Source organism: Urocitellus parryii, chromosome 13, assembly GCF_045843805.1.
Source record: "Urocitellus parryii isolate mUroPar1 chromosome 13, mUroPar1.hap1, whole genome shotgun sequence".
In the NCBI taxonomy this organism is placed as follows: Eukaryota; Metazoa; Chordata; class Mammalia; order Rodentia; family Sciuridae; genus Urocitellus; species Urocitellus parryii.
The window spans coordinates 4241827-4263074 of NC_135543.1; the positions used below are offsets into that span (position 1 = coordinate 4241827).

The 21248-nt window shown below is 33.1% G+C and overlaps 1 protein-coding gene across 1 annotated transcript in view; it reads right to left on the reverse strand.

The window, feature by feature from the left end:
* Positions 1 to 21248, reverse strand: part of C13H18orf63 (chromosome 13 C18orf63 homolog) — a 41865-nt gene that overhangs the window by 14891 nt on the left and 5726 nt on the right. The window contains 5 exon segments of the mRNA XM_026388669.2: positions 3649 to 3758; positions 10455 to 10531; positions 12277 to 12318; positions 12858 to 12969; positions 19992 to 20048. Coding sequence (XP_026244454.2) covers positions 3649 to 3758; positions 10455 to 10531; positions 12277 to 12318; positions 12858 to 12969; positions 19992 to 20048 — 398 coding nt within the window.

The following is a 21248-nucleotide window of genomic DNA, read 5'->3' on the forward strand; positions in this document are numbered from 1 at the left end:
AAATATAGCTTGATAAGTTAACTTGCAATTTAGAAAGTGCTCAAAGGTTTAGCAATTATCTCACTAACCACATATAAATTTAAAAACTAAGCTGGGCGTGATGGCGCATGCCTGTAATCCCAGTGGTTTGGGAGGCTGAGACAGGAGGATCGTGGGTTCAAAGCCAGTCTCAGCAAAAGCAAGGCTCCAAGCAACTCAGTGAGACCCTGTCTCAAAATAAAATAAAAAAATAGGTCTGGGGATGTGGTTCAGTGTTTGAGTGCCTCTGTGTTAAAAACAAAAACAAAAACAAAAACAAAAACAAAAACAAAACAAAAAAACACCCTAATCATTTTCTCAAACACACATTGTATTAAATCTTTTGTCTTAATTGACAAATAAAAATCACATATACTTATCAAGTATGACGAGATGTTTTAAAATATGTATACACTGTGGAATGGCTAAATCAAGGTAATTAACATAATAAGCTTTGCCTCACATACACACATGCTTTGTGTTGAGAATACTTAAAATCTACTCATGGTGGTTTTTAAGAATATATCATTAACTATAGTCACCATATTGTACAATAGATCTCTCCAACTTATTCCTCCTAATGAAATTCTGTACCCTTTGACTATCATCTCCCTAATCTACCTCTTCACCCCCACCTTACTCCTTGGCAACTACCATTCCATTCTCTGCTTCATGGGTTTAAAATCGCAAATTCCACGTATGAGGTCACCCAGAATTTGTTTTTCTGTCTGGCTTATTTCATTTAATATAAAGTCCTCCAGGCTCATCTAAGTTGTCACAAATAACAGGATTTCCTTGTTTGTTAAGGCTGAATTGTATTCCATTGTATATATTCACCACCTTTTCTTTATCCAGTCCACTACTGAGGCATACTTAGGTTGTATCCATCTTGGCTACTGTGAATAATGCTACAATGAATGTGGGAATGCAGTAGCTCTTTGACATACTTATTTCATTTCCTTTGTAGATCCTTTGGAAATATACTCAGTAGTATGATTGCTGGATCATATGGTAGTTCCACCTTTAACTTTTTGAGGAACCTGCACTTTGTTTTTCATAACAGTTATACTAATTCACATTTCTACCAACAATAAGCCAGGTTTCCCTTTTCTCCACTTCCTTTTCAATACTTACCTTTTGTCTTTTCAATAACAGCCATTCTAATCAGTGTGAGGTGATATCACATTGGGTTTCAATTTGCATTTCCTTAATGTGGAACATTTTTAAAAATATATGTATTGGCCATTTGTAGGTCTTCTTTTGAGAAATGTCTAATCAAGTTGTTTGTCTGTTATTAACCCCGCTATGGTTTGAATGCTTGTCCCCTCCTAAACTCATGTTGAAATTTAATTGCCATTGTAACATTTTAAGAGGTGTGAACTCTGAGAGGTGATTAGGCCAGAGGCCTGCTCTCATGAGTGTATTACAGGCCATTTTCTCAGGAGTAGATTTAGTATAAAAGAACAAGTTTGGCGCTACTTTATGGCGTATCTCTCTCTTGCCTGTGGCCTTTCCACCATGGAAATGATGCAACAGATGTATTAAGAATTACAATGCAAAAAAATTATGAATGTAATGCACTCCTCTATTGTGATGTATGTAAGAAATAATAAATAAATTTAAAAAAAACTCCTCACCAGATAATGAATATGTTGGCACTTTGTGGACTTCCCAGCCTCCAGCCCAGTGAGAAATATTTGTATTATTTATAAATTAACCAGTTTTAGTTATTCTGTTACAGCAGCACAAAATGGACTAAGACAAATCCCCTATAATTGCATGGTTTGAAAACATTTTCTGCCATTTCATAGGTTATCTCTTCACTCTATTGACTGCTTCTTTGCTGTGCAGAAGTTCTTTAATTTGTCCATTCTTACTTTTGTTGCCTGAACTTTTGTTTAGATCCAAGAAATCAATCCCCAGATTTTTCCAGTATGTTTTCTTCTAGTAGTTTTACAAAATCCTTCTTGAGTTGATTTTTTATAGGGTATGAAATAGCATTCTAATTTTATTATTTTCCATGTGGATGTATAGTTTCCCCAACACCATTTATGGAAAATACTCCTTTCCCTATCATACATTCATGGCACCTTTGTTAAAAATCAATTGATCATAAAAATGTGAATTTATTTCTGGTCCCTCTATTCTGTTGGTCTGTTTTTATGCCAGTACCAGACTATTTTAGTTATAGTTTTACAGTATAGCTTGAAATCAGGGATGTAATACCTCCAGATTTGTTCTTTTTATTTAAGGTCTCTTTGGCTATTTGGGGTCTTTGGTGGTTCTATAGGAGTTTTAAGATTTCTATTTTTCCATTTCTTTGAAGAATGTCATTGATATTTTAATAGGAATTGCATTGAATCTGTAGATTGGATAGTATGGACATTGTAAAATACTGTTTTTTAAAAAATCCATGCATGAGTTATCTCTCCAATTATTTTTATCTTCTTCATTTCTTATATCAGTATTTTATAGTTTTTCAATGTATAGGTCTTTCACCTCTTTGGTTCAATTTATTACTGAAGTAATTTGCTTTTATTTTCTTCTCTCTATTGTGCATGCGCAATAGCATGCACTATTATGTATGGGACTGTTTTCTTGATTTATTTTTCAGATATTTCATTGTTAGTGTACAGTTTTGTATGTTAATTTTGTATTCTCCAATTCCACTAAATTCATTAACTAGTTCTAAGCTTTTTGGTGGAGTCTTTAGAGCTTTCTATATATCACACTAAATTATTGGCAAACGAGACAATTTAACTACTTCCTTTCTAATTTGGATGTCTTTTATTTCTTTTTCTCTCCTAATTGCATTGGTTAGGACTTCCAGTACTATTCTGAATATAAGTGATGAGAGTGAGCATCCTTGTCTTGTTCCTGATCTTAGAGGAAAAGTTTTCAAGTTTTCATCAGTGAGAATGACATTAGCTGTGCCCTGAGATTGACATTAGCTGCAGATTTTTCATTTATAGCCTTTATTTGTATTAAATCTTAACAACTAAAATTGTTAGCAAAACTAAGTTGAATTGCTGCAAACAATGTGCCAATTATAAATACAAAATGATCATTAGTAAAATATCACCACATAAAATTATGACTGGTAATTGTTTAGGGAAAAGTCTGCTAAGAGTTTAATAAATGACAGTTACATTTTTTCCCTATCTACCTCTTCCCTGCTTCAACATTTAAATTATGCTACTAATTCATTTTCCTGAGCAGGTTAAAATTTCATCTTATACATTTACATTGATAAGTAATCATTTTTTCTGAAGATAATACACACTTAAAACTTAGTTCATATAAAATTATAATGAATCATTCTTAGATACAAATTTATAAAATTTTGATATAGTATTATGAGATTGTCATCTTATAATGAGAAATGTAGAAACTGTACTGATTTTTAAAACTAGATCTAATAAAAATGTAAATACATAATAAAATTATTTTGGTAATTTAATAAAGAAAATTTTGACTTCTGTAAGTATGACAATATTATTCCAGTACTGTTTTAAAGTTACAATTCAGTTTTTAAAATTCATCAAAATTATCTATACTTTTACACATATCAATGTTGAGGAAATTACTATATTCTGAACCCACCTTCAACATTACAAATTGAAATCTCACCTTGGTAAAATGTAGCACCAGTTGTTCAAAATGGAATGTCTCTCAATGACAGCATTCTTGTTAGAATGAAAATTCTCTATAATACTTTGAGAAATATCAAACTCCTTTAGCTTTTAATTGAAATAAGATGTTAATGCATAAGTCCTTAAATTATTTGGCAAAAAAAAAACATTAAAAATACAATCTCTATATGCACAGGTAGTTTATCCAGTAGTTTTAAAGATTTAAGCTTCACTGAATCATGCATAGCCGCTTTACAATATGCAATCCACTGTTTCTTCTCAGTACAGTGTATCAAGTATTTCACACTTTCCCTTTTATCCTTCCAACCCAAACTCCTATTTTGTAATTTTTTCAACTCATTTTTAGGATTTTTCATTATGTTAATTTACAGGGAGTTGAATTCCTTCTAAAGGAAGCTATTTACATTTTGTAAGCATAGCTGCTTAATCAGTTTTAAACATTTTTTTAAGTGCAGGATAGGTGGTTAGACCTCTACTTGGTCTTTTGGAGGACAGAAGACAGAAGCAATGCTCCATTTTTCTTTTATATCCCTTTTCTGACTCCTGGAATGCTTTATCCTGTTTCTTCAGTTCCCTAACAATACAGTATGGTATTTCATCAGCTTATGTGTATCCACTTACAGTTCTCTCACCCTGAAAGAAAGCTCCTATGAAATATTTTCCTATAGTTAGTCAGATTCAGAGGCCTCAGATAAGGTTAAAAAAAAAGAAATATTAATGGGTGAATTGACACTATATTAAGATTAGGGAGAATGATTCACTGTTTCTCACCCATTTTAATATCCATAACATCATTTGGGAAACAATGTTCTAACTTTAGTGTCTATTGCTTTTCAAGGAATTCCAGCTGAATTGGCCAACTTTTATTATATGGTCAAGTCAATAGCATCTTAACAATATACTTGAAACATTGCCCAAACTCTGATTTATCTGACTCCAACCATTGCAGGCCTGAATCTAGGCCCATCTCCTATACGTCCAGTGGGTATCTTCAGAATTTCTACAGCATTCCTTAAGACTAATGGGAATGAAGGAGCAGAAAAGAAAAATATAAATGCAAGAAGAGGAAAGTAAGAATAGCTCATAGCTCAGTGGTAGAGACTCTGGGTATGATACCCAGCACCGCACACACACACACACACAAAAAAAAAAAAAAAAAAAAAAGGAAAAAAATAAGATAAGAGCAAGTCATTCAGAACATACATAAAGATAGATAATATCTTAATCTTATGCTTATGAGATCAGTTGCTTAAGCCATATGATAAAAAGATGGTTGCAGACAGGGTGGCCAAGAATGTTAGACTGGTGGATGACTAGACTGAGGGAAAACACAACCTAAAATGGAATTTAAAAATGTAGCTATCAGGGGGCTGGGGCTGTGGCTCAGTGGCAGAATGCTTGATTAACATGTGTGAGGCACTGGGTTCCATTCTCAGCACTGCATATAAATAAATAAAATAAAGGTCCATTGACAACTAAAAAATATTTTTAAAAAATGCGGGAAAAAGGTAGCTCTTGGGTTCAAATATTCAGTCTACGAGTTCTCATGCATATATATTTATACAGCTTGAGTTTATATTCAAGTGGGAATTTTCAACACTGCTCAGAGACTCAAGCCAATTATTGCTGGGATCTCCATGATACCAGCACTTGTCCACACTGGTCTTTCTCAACAAAGATTATTCTAAAGACTAGCAAACTACCCAAGAGAATGCTAACCTATGATATCTATTTATGAAACAAATATTTATGAAGTATCCTTATGTTACTAAAACCATACTGATAAACAGGTACTCAGTAAATGTTTTTTCCCTTAGAATGTCAATTTAAAGAATGTGAACTTAATTTTCTAGGCAACATTGAAATACTAGAGATAGTTAGTTGGGGACCTTTGATTTAAAAGAAGAACTCTGTGACATTATGAGAAGTAGATAATAAAATAGAAGGGGGAAAGACTGGTATAAAACAGTAATAGAAATTGAGAGAGAGGAGCCAATTACAGAGACCAAGGTAGGCTTAAAAGACAAATAGAAGAAGTGAGGAAGAGGATGAGCGAAAGTTGATTCTGAAGTCTCTTAAAAGGTACTTACTGACTTTTGTTGGCAGTTGTCAAAGAATAAATATAAAGAAGGAATACATCTGGGTTGGGGAAGGTGACAAAAAATACATTCAGTTTTAGACATCATAATTGAGTCTGAGTACCATTGGTATATTTATGTGAAAATGTCTATGAGAGAACAGAGAAATACATTAGATTATTTGGGAGGTAGAGGTGTATAGGTTGAAGCCATGGGAATGGATGAACCTGCTACAGGAAAGAAGGGAGGGCTGATAATGGAACCCTAGGAAATAGCAACATCGAAGTGGTAAGTAAAAGAAAAACCACAAATAAATGATATAAAATTCTGGAAAAAGGAGAAAGGAGATTTTTTAAGAACAAAATGGTAGAAAATAGTAGGTATTAGTTCCAAAGGTTTCAAGGATGAACTCTCTCAGACATCTTCTTTTTATCTGAATCCCTAAATTTAATAATATATTTTCTATAAAACTTGATACTACATTGCCAAACATTGTTACATAACTGTCATATATATATACACATATATGTGTGTAATATAACTAGATACCATATATATGTAATATATGTGTGTCATATACATTATGATCACCAATAAATGGCTATCTATAGCTTAAGTACAAATGTGTAAATAAGTAGATTATATATATAGTACCCACTTCTGTAAGGCTCTATGAAGCATACAAATTTAAACCAAGGTGGGCTGGGATATAACTCAGTTAGTAGAGTATTTTCCTTGCATGCATGAGGCCTGGGTTCAATACCTAGCACCAAAATAATAATAATAATAATCTTTAAGCCAAGGAACCTAAATCTAAATGAAGGAAGCATAGTATAGTTTTTTAAAAAAAGTTGAGGTACAAACTAAACCTTGAATTGCTTACTTACTACACTTAAGGTCTAGAGCAATTATCTAACTTCTGTCTCAATCTATTTACTTATAATATTAAAAGCTATCACTTTTTAACTTGTATTATAGGCTACATGGTGTGTGAAGCACTTAATATAATTTAACCCATGAGGTAGATATCATCCACAATGTACTAGAAAAAGTGAGATTCAGAGAGATAAATAACATGCTCAAAGTGTTCTTACTATTAAGTTAAGAACTGGGAATTTCAATTTGATTCTAACCTATGGTGTAATATTAACCAGTATTCAGAAAATGTTCTCATCTTCTGGTAAATTTATATATAGATAAAACTTTTGGAAGGAAAAGATATCTCTCTCCAGCATCTTGCACATATACATTATGATGCCCAATAAGCAGCTGTCCAATAGAACACAACTCCTTTGATGGAACAGTTAGTAAGATACAGACCCTCTCCTCTAAGACTTTTCAGTTTAATAAGATATTTGCATAGAAAACAATAACAAAGAGAGAGAAGCCTTGCGAGCTGGAAAGTTTTCACAATGAGTGATAATCCAGTTAAGTCTCCAAAAATAAGCTGGAGAAAGGGCAGTGAGGGCTTATAGCACAGTATGAGCAAAGACATGAAAAGATGAGAAAAAAATTCACAACTTGTCTACAGGAAAGGAGGGATGGTAGATGAAGCTACATATAAAGTAGTTTGGATGAATTCACTGAGGTCCTTGTATGTCACACTAAACAATTGAGTTTTCATCTTACATCTTTCATCTCCACACAGTGGAGGTTACAGTAGATTTTAAAAAGGAAAATTAAAGCACAGAAGATGAACTGGAGGGAAGAGAGACAAAAAGCATCCTTCCCTCTTCACTCATATTTCCCTCACTTGGTCTAATAACCAATATTAGGCTTTGATAAGAAAAAAATTAAATTCAATTATCCTTTAGTTATGGAGGACACAGGTGAACAAGGCAGACACTAAACTCTACAAAAGATTTCAATTTAGTAGAAACATAAACATGTATGAAACTAATTTTTATAGCAATTCGATGCTGAAAATGCCATTATAAAACAGGTAAATAAAGATGAAATTCAGAAAAAGTGATCATCAATCATTATTTAGGGGATTCATTTAATTTGATAGGCATATATTGAATGTATGTTATGGCTTGGATCTGGAATATTCCCCTAAAACTCATGTGTTGAAATCATGGTCCTCAGTGCAGCAAGGTTCAGAGGTAGGGCTTTAGGCAATGATTGGATCATGAGGGTCAGACCTCATCAGTTAATCCAGTTGATGAGTTAACCCACTGATATCTGAATATTCTACTGGGAGTGGAACCTAGTCGGAAAAAGTAGGTCATTGGGGTAGGTCATTGGGGTGTGTCCTTATCTCTATCCTTGGACTTTTTTTTTTTTTTTGAGAGAGAGAGAGAGAGAGAGAGAGAGAGAGAGAGAGAGAGAGAGAGAGAAAATGATTTTTTTTCCTGGAGATAAAAACAACAGAATGCCTTTATTTTTATGTGGTGCTGAGAATCAAACCTGGGTCCGTACTAGGGGAGCGCTCTACCGCTGAGCCACAATCCCAGCCCAGTATCCTTGGACTTTTGATGTCTTTCTCAGCTTCCTGGCTGCCTTGAGTTGGGCAGTCTTTCTCTACCACAGTCTCCTGCCTTGTGTTCTGCCTCACGGCAGGCCCAAAGCAATGGAGTCAGCTGACCATGGACTGAGACCTATGAAACTATGAGCCAAAATAAATCTTTTCTCATCTAAGTTGTTCTTGTCAGGAATTCTGGTCACAGCAATGAAAAGCTAACTAACACAGTATATAGTATTGACAAGAGGAGAACAATGTGTCTGTCCCATTTCCAGTTTTCCTTCCATGTCTAGAAAGCTCTGCTAACACACATTCCTGGTATCACTCTGCTCTACCACCCATTATTCTCTAAGGTAGAGTAGGTGGTTGGTAAAATTGGGATAAATAAGCAGGTATGCTTGGCTGAACTCCTCCCTCTTTTTCTTTTTCTTTCTTTTTTTTTAAGAAGCCTGTTATATATATATATATATATATATATATATATATATATATATATATATATATATATATGTTTTAGTTGTAGATGGACACAATGCTTTATTTATTTTATGTGGTGTTGGGGATCGAACCCAGGGCCTCACACATATTAGGCAAGTGCTCTTCCACTGAGCTACAATCCCAGCCCCCCTCCTTTTTCTTGGGAGCTGGCTTGCTGGCACAGATTGATGTCCTCTGTTCTCTTTGTCATATACAGTACAGGGCCTGATCTCTCCAGAAAAGACTGTGGTTTTTCCACTATGCCATAAGTGGGTGGGTAAATATGCCTAATTCTAGGGTTCAGATAGTCTACTTTTTCTAATAGCTGATTTGTCTTCCCAATAATAAATGGTATGACCAGTTCATGTAAATTAGGCCAATATTTTATCAGGTTAACCCTTTCCACTCACAGAAATGTCCCATTTTGGAATGATAATTTGTACAGGTGTTCTAATCTCAAAATTTCTTCTTCCTCTTTGTCAATCTAGTTTCAAACATAGGTATAAAGTATCATTTGAAGAAAATTTAAATGTGAAAATACAGTATTAATACTCATGATGCTTATAAAGGAACTCAAAACTACAAAAAATAATATAATTCTTAAAATGTAATTAGTATATGAGTATAGCACAGCAGATAGGAGGGTTTAAATGAGATCAGATAGGGTTTGAAGCCTTGGAAAAGTTTCTCATCAGTCCAAGATAAGCATGGAATATCACACATTTCAGTTTATATACAAGCCAGCTTCCCTACTAACTTACATAATCCGTGAAGGCAGAAAAGTAGATTCTATTCATCTCTGACCTATCCATTGTCTCACCATAACAGGATATCAAAAATTAAAGAGAAAAAAATGAATGAGGGAATAGCATTTGAGGGGCCCTTAAAGGATGAGCACATATATGGCCAGTTAGAAGGGACATCCTAAGCAAAGGAAGAGTCATCTCTCTTAGGCCTGGGATTTCTTAACCTCAGCACTATTGACACTTCGGGCTGGATAATTCTTTGTTGGGTGGTATCAGGGTGGTTGTGGTTGTCCTGTGCTCAGTAGGATATTCAGCAGCATCTCTGGCTTCTTATCCACTAGATGCCAGTAGCAATATCACCTCCCCCACACATTGTGATAACCAAAACTGTTTCCAGACAAATGCCAAATATTTCATGGGAAGCAAAATCATTCATTTTCTCCTAAGTCCTCTTCTGTTGGGAATAACTGGTGTAAAGGAAAGAAAATAACACTTCTTAAGAGACAACTAATGTATAGTACTCTATACTAGGTGCTATGGAAATTAGCAAAATAGAAGATATGTCCACAAAGACAACAGAGAGTGTTATAAAACATAGATGCACAACAAAATAATGCTACCAGAATGCCAAGGGTAAGGGGTGAATATTACATTTAGTATGAGCTAAAATTGTGCTTTTATCATTTTGAGGTATAAAAGAGAGGTATGAAATGGATCTTGAGACAGGATAAGGTTATGGAGTTTTGGATGCCATCTAAAAATATTTCTGAACAAGGGATAATATGATAGAACCTGTGTTGAATACACTGAAATTATATTTTCATTGAGAAGGAATATTTAGGACAATATAAATATATCAAGCACTTAATAGTATGGATTTTTTTTGCTTCTGTGATAACAAAAACCCTCCCATCATACTTCATATTAAAAATTAAAATCTAATAGCATGTTGGTAATATTAACAAATATATTAATTACATAGGAATATAATAAATTATAGAAACAAAACATGTGATACCTCAGGTGGTGGCAGTCTGATGGTGAAAACTTCTATACTTAGACAAACTTGAGTTTCTGTTACATTGATGTCCAATACTGAAAAATACAATTAACTATGAACTGCTTGGAATTATTATTACATCCCATTAAACTATTTTAGTAACAAAAATCACTTTAACTTATTCAAGTTAGAAACTAAGTTAATAACAGATTTTTACATAGTAAAATTCAAATAATTACCATATGATATTTGATAGTCTACAGATATCTAAAAGAAGACAAAGGTATGAAAAAATATGGGTGTGTGTGTGTGTGTGTGTGAGAGAGAGAGAGAGAGAGAGAGAGAGAGAGAGATTGAGAGACAGACAGACAGACAGACAGACAGGATTACAACAAGAAAAACAAGGCACTCTCCAGTCAAGATGAAAGCCTACAAATACCTTAACGAACCTGAAGTCTTACAAACTAAGAGTGGAGACTGTCTTCTTTCTAGGCCTCTGACTTGAATGGTCTTTTACTAGCAAATTTCCTCAAATATACTGGCAGATATATTCCAGATCTCCTAGAGCTCTGAGGCCTCTTCCTTACTTTTTCATAAATAAAATTACTTTTGACAAGTCAGGATAGTGGTAACCTTGGGAAGGAATATTATCTGAAGAAGAATTAGGGGAGTAAGGAGTATTGGCAATGTTTCTTGATCTGAGAACTGGTTATGAGAATATGTTTAGTTTGCAAAAATTCAATGAGTATATACCTACAATTTCTAAGTTATGTCTTGGTATATTTCAATGAAAGTAAAAAAAATATGTCTACACAGAGTAAGAAATTTTGCTCTTCTACACTGTTATCTTTAATCTCTAACTATAGTCTCATGCTAGTGTATGGGGATGAAACTAAGGTAATGAACCCATTCCTCCAGACCTAGAGTACAGCAATTACCACTTCACTACTGAAAAATAAAACTAGTGCCAGAGAGCAAATGGTTCTCAGCTGGACAGTTTCCTCAACTCCAATAGTTGTGGATTATGTGCAGGGTTTTAAGGTTATTCCCAAAAGGTGGAAAAGGCTACCAGGACTGATTAATAATTTCTACTGTTTGCTGAGGATTCCCACCCATCTGCTACTTCAGGACTACTGTCCACCTGCAATACAACAATGCAAATCAATTGAAAAAAACTTGGTTGGATCTTATAGTAAACCATATATTTCAGATTATCTATGTCCCTTTAGACAATCTTTTTTTAAGAAAAAAAAAAGAATATTTTCATAAAACTAAAGCTTTGGCCAGGTGCCGTGGCACACACCTGTAATCGCCTTAGGAGACTGAGACAGGAGAATTATGAGTTCAAAGCGAGCCTCAGCAATGGCAAGGTACTAAGCAACTTAGTGAGACCCTGTCTCTAAATAAAATTCAAAATAGGGCTTGGGATGTGGCTCAGCGGTTGAGTGCCCCTGAGTTCAAATCCTGGTACCAAACCAAACAAAACTAACCTAAACTAAACTAAAGCTTTGACTTACATCAGAACTAATGAAAAGTTTTGATGACTTGACTGGAAACTATAATTACATGCAGAATTGAATTCCTAAACAGTCATAATTTTCTTTAAGAAAATAAAAATATAGTGTGTTTCCAATTAATATGAGTGAATTTTCCTCAAATAGGTAAATATGGATTTTAAATCAGAAGTGATTTCCCAGGTAAAATTCTGATTATAATTCTATCTGATTAAATTCTGTTATAACTTGGTCATCAAGATTATAATAACCCAATGATCTTAATATTGTTTTAACAACTACTAATTATATTAATGTTTTATCTATTAACATGCATATTTACTTACCAACAGCATTTTGCTTTCCCATTTGAGAAAGAAAATCTCTTCCTTAAAAAAGTCATAGAATACACCATATTATTATAACTCAGAAATAATCATGCTTGATAAATATAACTTGAAAATATAACTTGAAATTACCAAGGTATAAAAAATACTTTAAAATAAAATTATATAAAGGAATATCATCGCAGCTTAGAAAAAAAAATCTCTTCAATTGAAAGGACAGAAATGCCCAATTTTTTTCTCAAATATTTATCTCCTGCTATAAAATATTTAGAAAACCATCAGATTTCAACAAAATGCAAGTTACCAAGAACCTATGTTCATTTTATAATTCTTCATAGCTTGTTTATTCCTAAATACCAAGTACTATATAATAAAATTATTTTTAAAGATCTATCAGCAGGCCTCTGTATAATTCCAAAGGAAGGAGATGACATTTTTTTGTTGTTGGCTTGCTTGAGAATGTTTAGTTGGAGCTATTCTAAGAACTAATCCCTTAAAATAAGATACCTTAAATTAAAAACAGCTGTACACAATGGAGTAATCTAGTTCAGAAAGTCCCAATGACTCACATACATAATCACCTTGCACCAAGAGATGGCCAGTTCTATTCCAGGCTGGTGCAAGTCTAGCCGTGAATGAATACAAAAGGCAGTTTTGAAGAATTATAGGAATTACTCTTTGTGGAGCCTCCATCTAAAAATATCAAAGGGCAAATTGAGAGCAATTACTATTTCCTTATAAATTCATTGCAAATGTCTGCATGCTGAGATCACCACTCAGCAAACTGGGATATTCTAGAGAAAAATTATGGTCATTGCTACAGCTTGTGCTATATGGTTCTAAGTTAAAGAAACATTAAAAGATACTCACTTTGAAACCATCAGTACTGCTAGGCAACATCGCCAAATTTTCTTATTTACCCTGGCCCAGGAAACCTAAATCCTGAGAACTCCTATTGTTGAAAACCTTCAACTTTGCTTTCTGGTCCACACAGAAAAATCCAGGCAGAATGATTTTGTGATTTTTTTTTTCATTATTATTCACTCTAATTCAAAATTAGAAATGGTTAAGCACTTACTTAGATGGGCACATATGCAACCAACAAATTATCTCTATTTATAAATCATTTTTTAAATCAGGATTTTCACTTCTGACCAACCAGATTTATCCTTGTACTTGAAATGTCTAAAAACCTAGGCAAGTTGGGCAAGGGTTGTAGTTTAGTGATATAGTGCTTGCCTGGCATGTTCAGGGTTCTGTGTTGAATCTCTATATTGCAAAACAACTGGAAGTTATATAAAATAATGATTCATAAGATACTGGACATCAGGTAACAAAGAAGAGTGATCTCCAAGCGAAGGGAAACCCAAGATAAGCCTGTGGCTTCCTCAATTTATTGATTAGAGAGGGTTTTCAGGCTGCAATTAGGGAGGGAAATTGAAGAAGAAGTTGGTAGTTTCTCTGCATTGAGGAAAGAGAGCCAAGAGCCCAGGGAGGCTAAAGAAGCTAGTTTTCTACTTTTGAGGGTGTTATACTGGAGAGGAGAGAGCTACACTGAGAGCAAACTCTAAATATCAGCAGAAAATCCCTCTTGAGGATTCATCTGGGTATAGATGAATGTGACAAAGGTGGGCAAGAACCATACTGTTCACTATATAAACATCCTTGAAAATACAGTCCAGAAGAAAAGGCTTTCCTTGCAAATATGAGAAAGACATGCATAAAAGTGAACCAAGGAGATTTTCTCCCCATAATATACATAACATCAACCACTGTGACATGATTAACATTTATAGAATACTTCACACAATGAGATCAGAATATGTATTCTTCTCAAGGGGACAAGAAATATTTACTAAAATAATTCATCTTCTGTAGCATATATAAGCCTCAACTAATTTTTTAAAATTCAAGTTATATAAAACATATTCTCTAACAACAATTAAATGAGAAATCAATAGTAGAAAGATCCCTGCGAAATCCCCAAGTATTTGGAAACTATAAAACATACTTTTAAACAATGCATAGATCAGAAAAGCTATCAGACAGGAGTTAGAAAGCATTTCTTACTGAAGAAAATCAAAACAAAACATACATGTAGGAGGAAATAGCATAACATGTCTCTAAATTTAAAAAGAAGGGTGTGAGAAGTGAAATTCTAATATTTTAGTTAAAATTTCCCTTTGAAAACCTGTTAGTTAACCCTATGGGCTTCTTATATCATAAATGTGTACATATGCAATAAGCACATTTTCAACAACAGTAACAAAAAGAAGGCTGCTTTCAAATCAATAATCTCAACTTCCACCTTGAGAAATGAGGGAAAAGCAAAATAAAAATGCAAACTAATCCCAAAGCAGAAGGAAATAACCAAGACTAAGATGAAGATCACTGAAACATAATACAGTAAATCTGGAGTAAAAAAATCCATGAGCCCATAAGTTTATTCCTTGAGAAGCAATAAGATTGCCAAATCTCTAACTAGACTAATGAGGGAGGAGGGAAGTGGGGGAGATGATAAGAATGAGAAGTGACATCACTTCAGATTCTATGGAAAAGAGAAGAAAATATTATAAGCAACTTTATGCAATAAATTTGACAACTTAGATGAAATGTTCTTTTTCCATTTCCTGGAAGTATATAACTTGAGTAGCCCTATTACTTATTCAAAAAATCAAAATCTTAGTTAAAAACCTTCTCATAAGTTAATGGACAGATAACTTTGTTGGTGAATTTTATCACACCTTTATGGAAGAAATAATAAAACTGGACACAAACTCTTCCAAAAATTTTAGATAGAGCGGGGTTTTTTCCCTGATAGATCATTTGCCCATTTATTGACTGGGTTAATTAATTTTTCCTGATGTTAAGCTTTTGAGTTCTTATATATCCTGAATATTAATCACTTATAGAAAGAGTAGCTGCCAAAGATCTTCTCCCATTCTGTAGGCTTTCTCTTTATGCTCTCATTTCCTTTCCTGTGCAGAAGCTTTTTAATTTGATGCCATCCTACTTACTCATTCTTGGATTTATTTCTTGAGCTTTAAGTGTCTTATTAAGGAAGTTGATGGCTATGCCAACATGTTGGAGTGCTGACACTATGTTTTATTCTTGCAGTTGGAGAGTTTGTGATTTAATTCCTAGGTCTTTGATCCATTTTGAGTTAAATTTTTGTGCGGGGGGGGGGGATCTAGTTTGATTCTTCAGTGTTCCTAGCACCATTTGACAAAAAAAATGGCTGTCTTTTCCCCAACATGTTTTTGATACCTTTATCAAGGATCATATGACTTTATCTGTGTAGGTTTGCCTTTGTATCTTCTATTCCACTGGTATTCATGTTTGTTTTTATGCCAATACCATGCTGCTTTTATTACTATAGCTCTGTAGTATAATTCACAGTATTGTGATGCCTCCAGCCTTGTTTGTATTGCTCAGAATTGCTTTAGATATTCTAGGTCTTTTATTCTTCCATATGAATTTTAGCACTGTTTTTTCTAGTTCTGTGAAGAATGGCATTGATATTTTGATGGAGATCATATTGAATCTATAGATCACTTTTGGTAAACTGGCTATTTCAACAATATTAATTCTGTCTATCCAGGAATGTGGAGATCTTTTCATTTTCTAAGAACTTCAATTTATTTTTTTCAATATTCTATAATTTTATTGTAGAGGTCTTTCACTACTTTGGTTACAGTTTATTTTATTTTTGAGGTTATTGTGAATGGAATTGTTTTCCTCGTTTATTTCCCAGCAGTGTATAGGAAAGCTATTGATGTATAGAAAAGCTATTGATTTTTGTGTGTTGGTCTTGTATTCTGCTACTTTGCTGAATTTGTTTATCATCTCTAGAAGTCTTCTGATGGAGTGTTTTTTATGTGTGTATGTGATGCGGGGGAGGTTTCTTCTAAGTATAGAATCATCTGCAAACAGAGATTTTTTTTCTTTTCAAGTTTATATCCTTTTGATTTCCTTTTGCCTAACTGTTCTGGATAGAGTTTCAAGTACTATATTGAGTAGAAATGGTGAGAAAGAACATCCTTGTCTTGTTCCTGATGTTTTAAGGAAGAGCTTTCAGTTTTTCTCCCTTCAGTATGATGTTGGCTTTGGGTTTGTCATATATAGACTTTATAAGGTTGAAGTAAGTTTCTTTTATCCCTATTTTCTTCAGTGTTTTAAAAATGAATGGGCACTGGATTTTGTTGATGCCTTTTTCTGTATCTAACAAGAGGATCATGAGATTTTTCCCCCTTAATTCTATTTATGGAATGAATTACTTTTATTGATTTGCATATATAGAACCAACCTTGCACTGAAATAAAACCAACTTGATCCTGGTGTACAACCTTCTCAGTATGTTTCTGAATGCAGATTGCAAATATTTTATTAACAATTTTTGCATCTATGTTCATCAGGAATATTGGTCTATTCTTTTCTAAATTTGTCCTTATCTGGTTTTGGTATCAGGGTAAGATTGCCTTTATAGAATAAATTTGGGAGTGTTACTCCATTTTCTATTTCATAGAATGATATGAGAAGAACTGGTATTATTTTATCTTTCTAGGTTTGGTATAATTCAACTGAGACTCTATCTTGTCCTGGGCTTTTGTTTGTTGGAACACTTTTTTTTAAAGTTTATTTTTATATTTATTTATTTATTTATTTGGTACATGGGATTCAACCAAGGGGTGCTTAACCAGTGAGCTGCATCCCCAGACCATTTTTTTAAAAAATATTTTTATTTATTTTTTAATATATGACAGCAGAATGCATAATAATTCATATTAAACATATAAAGCACAATTTTCATATTTCTGGTTGTATACAAAGTATATTCATACCAATTTGTGTCTTTATACATATACTTTGGATAATGATGTTCATCACATTCCACCAACATTTCTAACCCCCTGCCCCCTCCCTTCCACTCTCACCCTTCTGCTAGATCTAATCTTATTGCTTGATATTGATTTATTTAGAGTTTATATATCTCAAAAGAAGAAACACAAATGGCCAACAAAAATATTTTTAAAATGTTAAACATCCTTAGCAATCAGGGAAATGCAAAGCAAAACTATACTGAAATTTCATTTCAACCCACTTAGAATGGTAATCATTAAGAATAAAAGTAACAATGTTTGCTTGTGAGGATATGAGGAAAAAGATAAACTTATATGTTGTTGATGGAATTGCAAATTAGCACAACCACTTTGGAAAGCAGTATGGAGATTCCTCAGAGACTAGGAATGGAAACATCATGTGACCTCTTATCCCACTCCTTTGTATTTATCCAAAAGAATTAAAACAAGTATACTAAAGTGAAACATGCATACCAAAGTTTACAGTAGTGGATTTCAGAATAGCCAAGTTATGGAACCAGGCTAGGTGTCATCAGACAAATGGATAAAGAAAATATGGTATACATACACAATGGAGTTTTACTCAGCCATAAAGGAGAATAAAATTATTATATCATTTTCTGTTGAATGGATGAAATTGGAGAACATCATGCTAAATGAAATAAGCCAGACTTATAAAGTCAAGGGTCAAAATTTTTTCCCATATGTGAAAGCTGGGGCATGTGGGGAATGGGGGGGGGAGAATGAATACCATGGGATATCACAAAAATAGAAAGGAGACAAACAGAGGGGAAGAAGGGGACTGAGAGAAAGTATGAGGGAGCACAAACTACCAAATTATGCTACATTCATGCATGAATTTACAACAAAGAATCTTACTTTTACATATGATTACAATGTTCTAATTTTTAAAAATAATTTTATAATAATAATAATAATAGATGATAGATCAGTAGAGGAAAGAGATCAGTGGGAAAGAGTAAGGGAAGGAAAGGGAAGATAAATCAATCGGTAGAAGATTGATCAAATTATGTATCTGGACAAATATGGCATAATGTATCTAATCACTATGTATAATTATAATGAACCAATTAAAAAAAGATTCCTGAATGCAGGGACTTTGTCTGATCTATAGTTTTATTTATAAAAGAATATTTATACTAAACACTGTCATTTTTATATTTACATTAAAATTATAAGAAAAATTAAAATTGAGAAAAATGTCACATGACATAAGTAGAGTTCTCAGCATATTATAGGTGTTCAATAAATATCTACTGATCATGTTGGCTGTTATACAAAATCAAGTACATAAAGGAAAATTGAACATAACCATGAAGAATCAGTGAGGATATGGAAATGAGAGGCTGGGGAAAAATTCATAAATAGTAAGGAATTCAGAGTTTGGAAGTCTGAAAGGGGCAAAGCAAATTTACTTAGTAGGAATGAGAACTAGTATATATGGAAAAAAGATAAGACTATTAATGAAAATATTTTAAATATTTTGTGGATGTGACAGCTTACACTGATGAAATTCAAGGTATGATTTAAAAGCCTAGAAGAAAAGACATAATAGTATATGCATTTTTAATGGCATGTGAGGACTACATGTGACATTTTTTCTCGATTTTAATTTTTCTTATAATTTTAATGTAAATATAAAATTACAATGTTTAGTATAAGCATTCTTTTATTAAATCAATACTGAAATGCTACCTATTTTATGCTCAGAAAAAAACTGTTTAAAATTTAGAGTTCATCTTAAAAGTCATATTGCACCAAGTCCTTTTGTTATTTGTCATGACCTTGTCCAAAAATAACATAATTTTGACCTTTAAAATCAATATATTAATAAGAAAATTAAATACTACAAGAACAAACCAGGAAGACAGCAAAGAGGTCTGCATTAAATCATGAAATACTTTCCACAATAAAAGGAAAATTTCTCAGGGATGGCTGAAAGACATAGGTCCTCATTTTAGGTAAACAATATATTATAAATTTGGTTCTCAAAGTTCATAAGTAGTTTTTCAAAGATGACAAGAATCTTTTGGTGAACAAAGATTTATCTTAATAAAAAGATTTAATTGTAAGATTTCTACACTGGTCCTGAGCAATACTGTTTTCCCACACACTGTGACTCATGGTTGAAATAAACTTTCAGGTTATTTAAAGATTGCTCAGGGAACTGCAAAGCACCTCCAGGTATTCTGAACCACCATCCTCTTGGAACCTAAAGGAAGCATCTCACCTTGGAGCTGACCAGAAATTTCACTGTTCTGAACCCCAGAAGATCTTGAGACAAAGAACAGCAGTGATGAGAATCATCAATGATACAGTGCTGCAGAGGTACTTGCAGAGGCATAAAGTGAGCATTAGCCAACACTCCATAACTTGGTTTACAAATATATAGATGTGATCAACTGCAAAAATTTGTTTTTCCTCATTGCTAAGACTCAGAATTTCATCACCATAGAGAATACAACCTATGTTTTGTTCTTCCACAACTAACTATATAACTGTGGATAATAATTCCACCTGTCTGGATTTCATTTTCTTCATCTGAAAAAAATGGGGAAGTTCATTTATTTAAAGATGTCTATGCTAAATGAGATTATGCCACATAAAATGCCTATGGTAAGTATTCAATAACAACAACAAAATAAGACTTGTCTTTTCTTTCTGTACCAAGTATGCACAAAAATTGTTTGGAAAAAAATTGTAGGGTTCTTTCACATGCATACCAATAGCTTATGAGAAATATACTTCAATATTTTTTGCTAGCAAAAGAAGCTGAATACACTATAATCAATATAAAAACATCTGGAATTATTATTCTTTAAAAAAACAACTTACCTTAGCTCCATATTTTTCAATATAGGCATTAAGTTTCCCAGCTTTAAAAAATGGTATCTGTAACAAAAACCCACATTATTAAAAAGGACATAAGTGATATATAATTAGATAATATAATAAATACCTAAAGATTTTAAGCATAACATAACAGAGAGCCTGGAGTCAGGGTAGCATTCTAGTAGTTTCTATACCTTGAAATAATGATAATCATTATCTCATTGATTTAGAATTTGTGGGCACATTCTCAAAGTAAGGAAAATCTCTTTGGCAGTGACATGACCCCAGAAGCCACATAAAGGGAAAGACCAATACATTTCATAGATGACTAACGCTTTCCTTATTGTATAATAGATTCTTAGACACAAATACGGAAAATGTACATAAATGGAAATTCAATTTCAAAACACTTAATTGATGTAACTTACTAATGAAAGAAATACAATTTAAAGGAAAATATTTTTTAACCTAACAGATTAGCAAATATTTAAAGATGATAATATCCTGTGTTCTTAAGGGAGAGAAAAAGACCTAGGTCTAGTTCTGTCCTTCCTTCCTTCCTCTTTCCATATATTTTATTGGTGCATTATAGTTGTAATTTGTTGTGGGATATTCATACATGCACACAACATGACAATATAATTTGGCCAATATTATTCCCCAGTATTTTCCCTTTCCCTCTCCTCCTCCATCTCCCTGGTATCTTTCCTATACTCTACTGACATCCCTTTGATTTTCATGAGATTCCCCCCAACCATTTTCTTTTCCTTTTTATTCTTTAACTTCCACATATGAGAAAAAAACATATGATCCTTGACTTTCTGATTTGGGCTTATTTCATTTAACATAATGTTCTCAAGTTCCAAGTCTTTTCCTGCAAATTACATAATCTCATTTTTCCTTATGGCTAAATAAAACTCCATTATGTATATATACCACATTTTCTTCATCCATTGATCCATTGATGAACACCTAGGTTGATTTAATAGTTTCAATGCTGTGAATTATGCTGCTATAAATATGGGTATGCATGTACTGCTATAGTTTGATGACTTAATTCCTTAGGATTAATACTAAGGAGTGGTATAGCTAAGTCATTTGAGGAAACTCCATACCAATTTTCATAGTGGTTATACTAATTTACAATTCCACCAACAGTTCAGAAGTGTTCTTTTTTTTCTCACATTCTCCCAGCATATATTATTCTTTGTATTCTTAATAGCTGCCATTCTAACTGGAGTGAGATAAAATCTCAGTGTA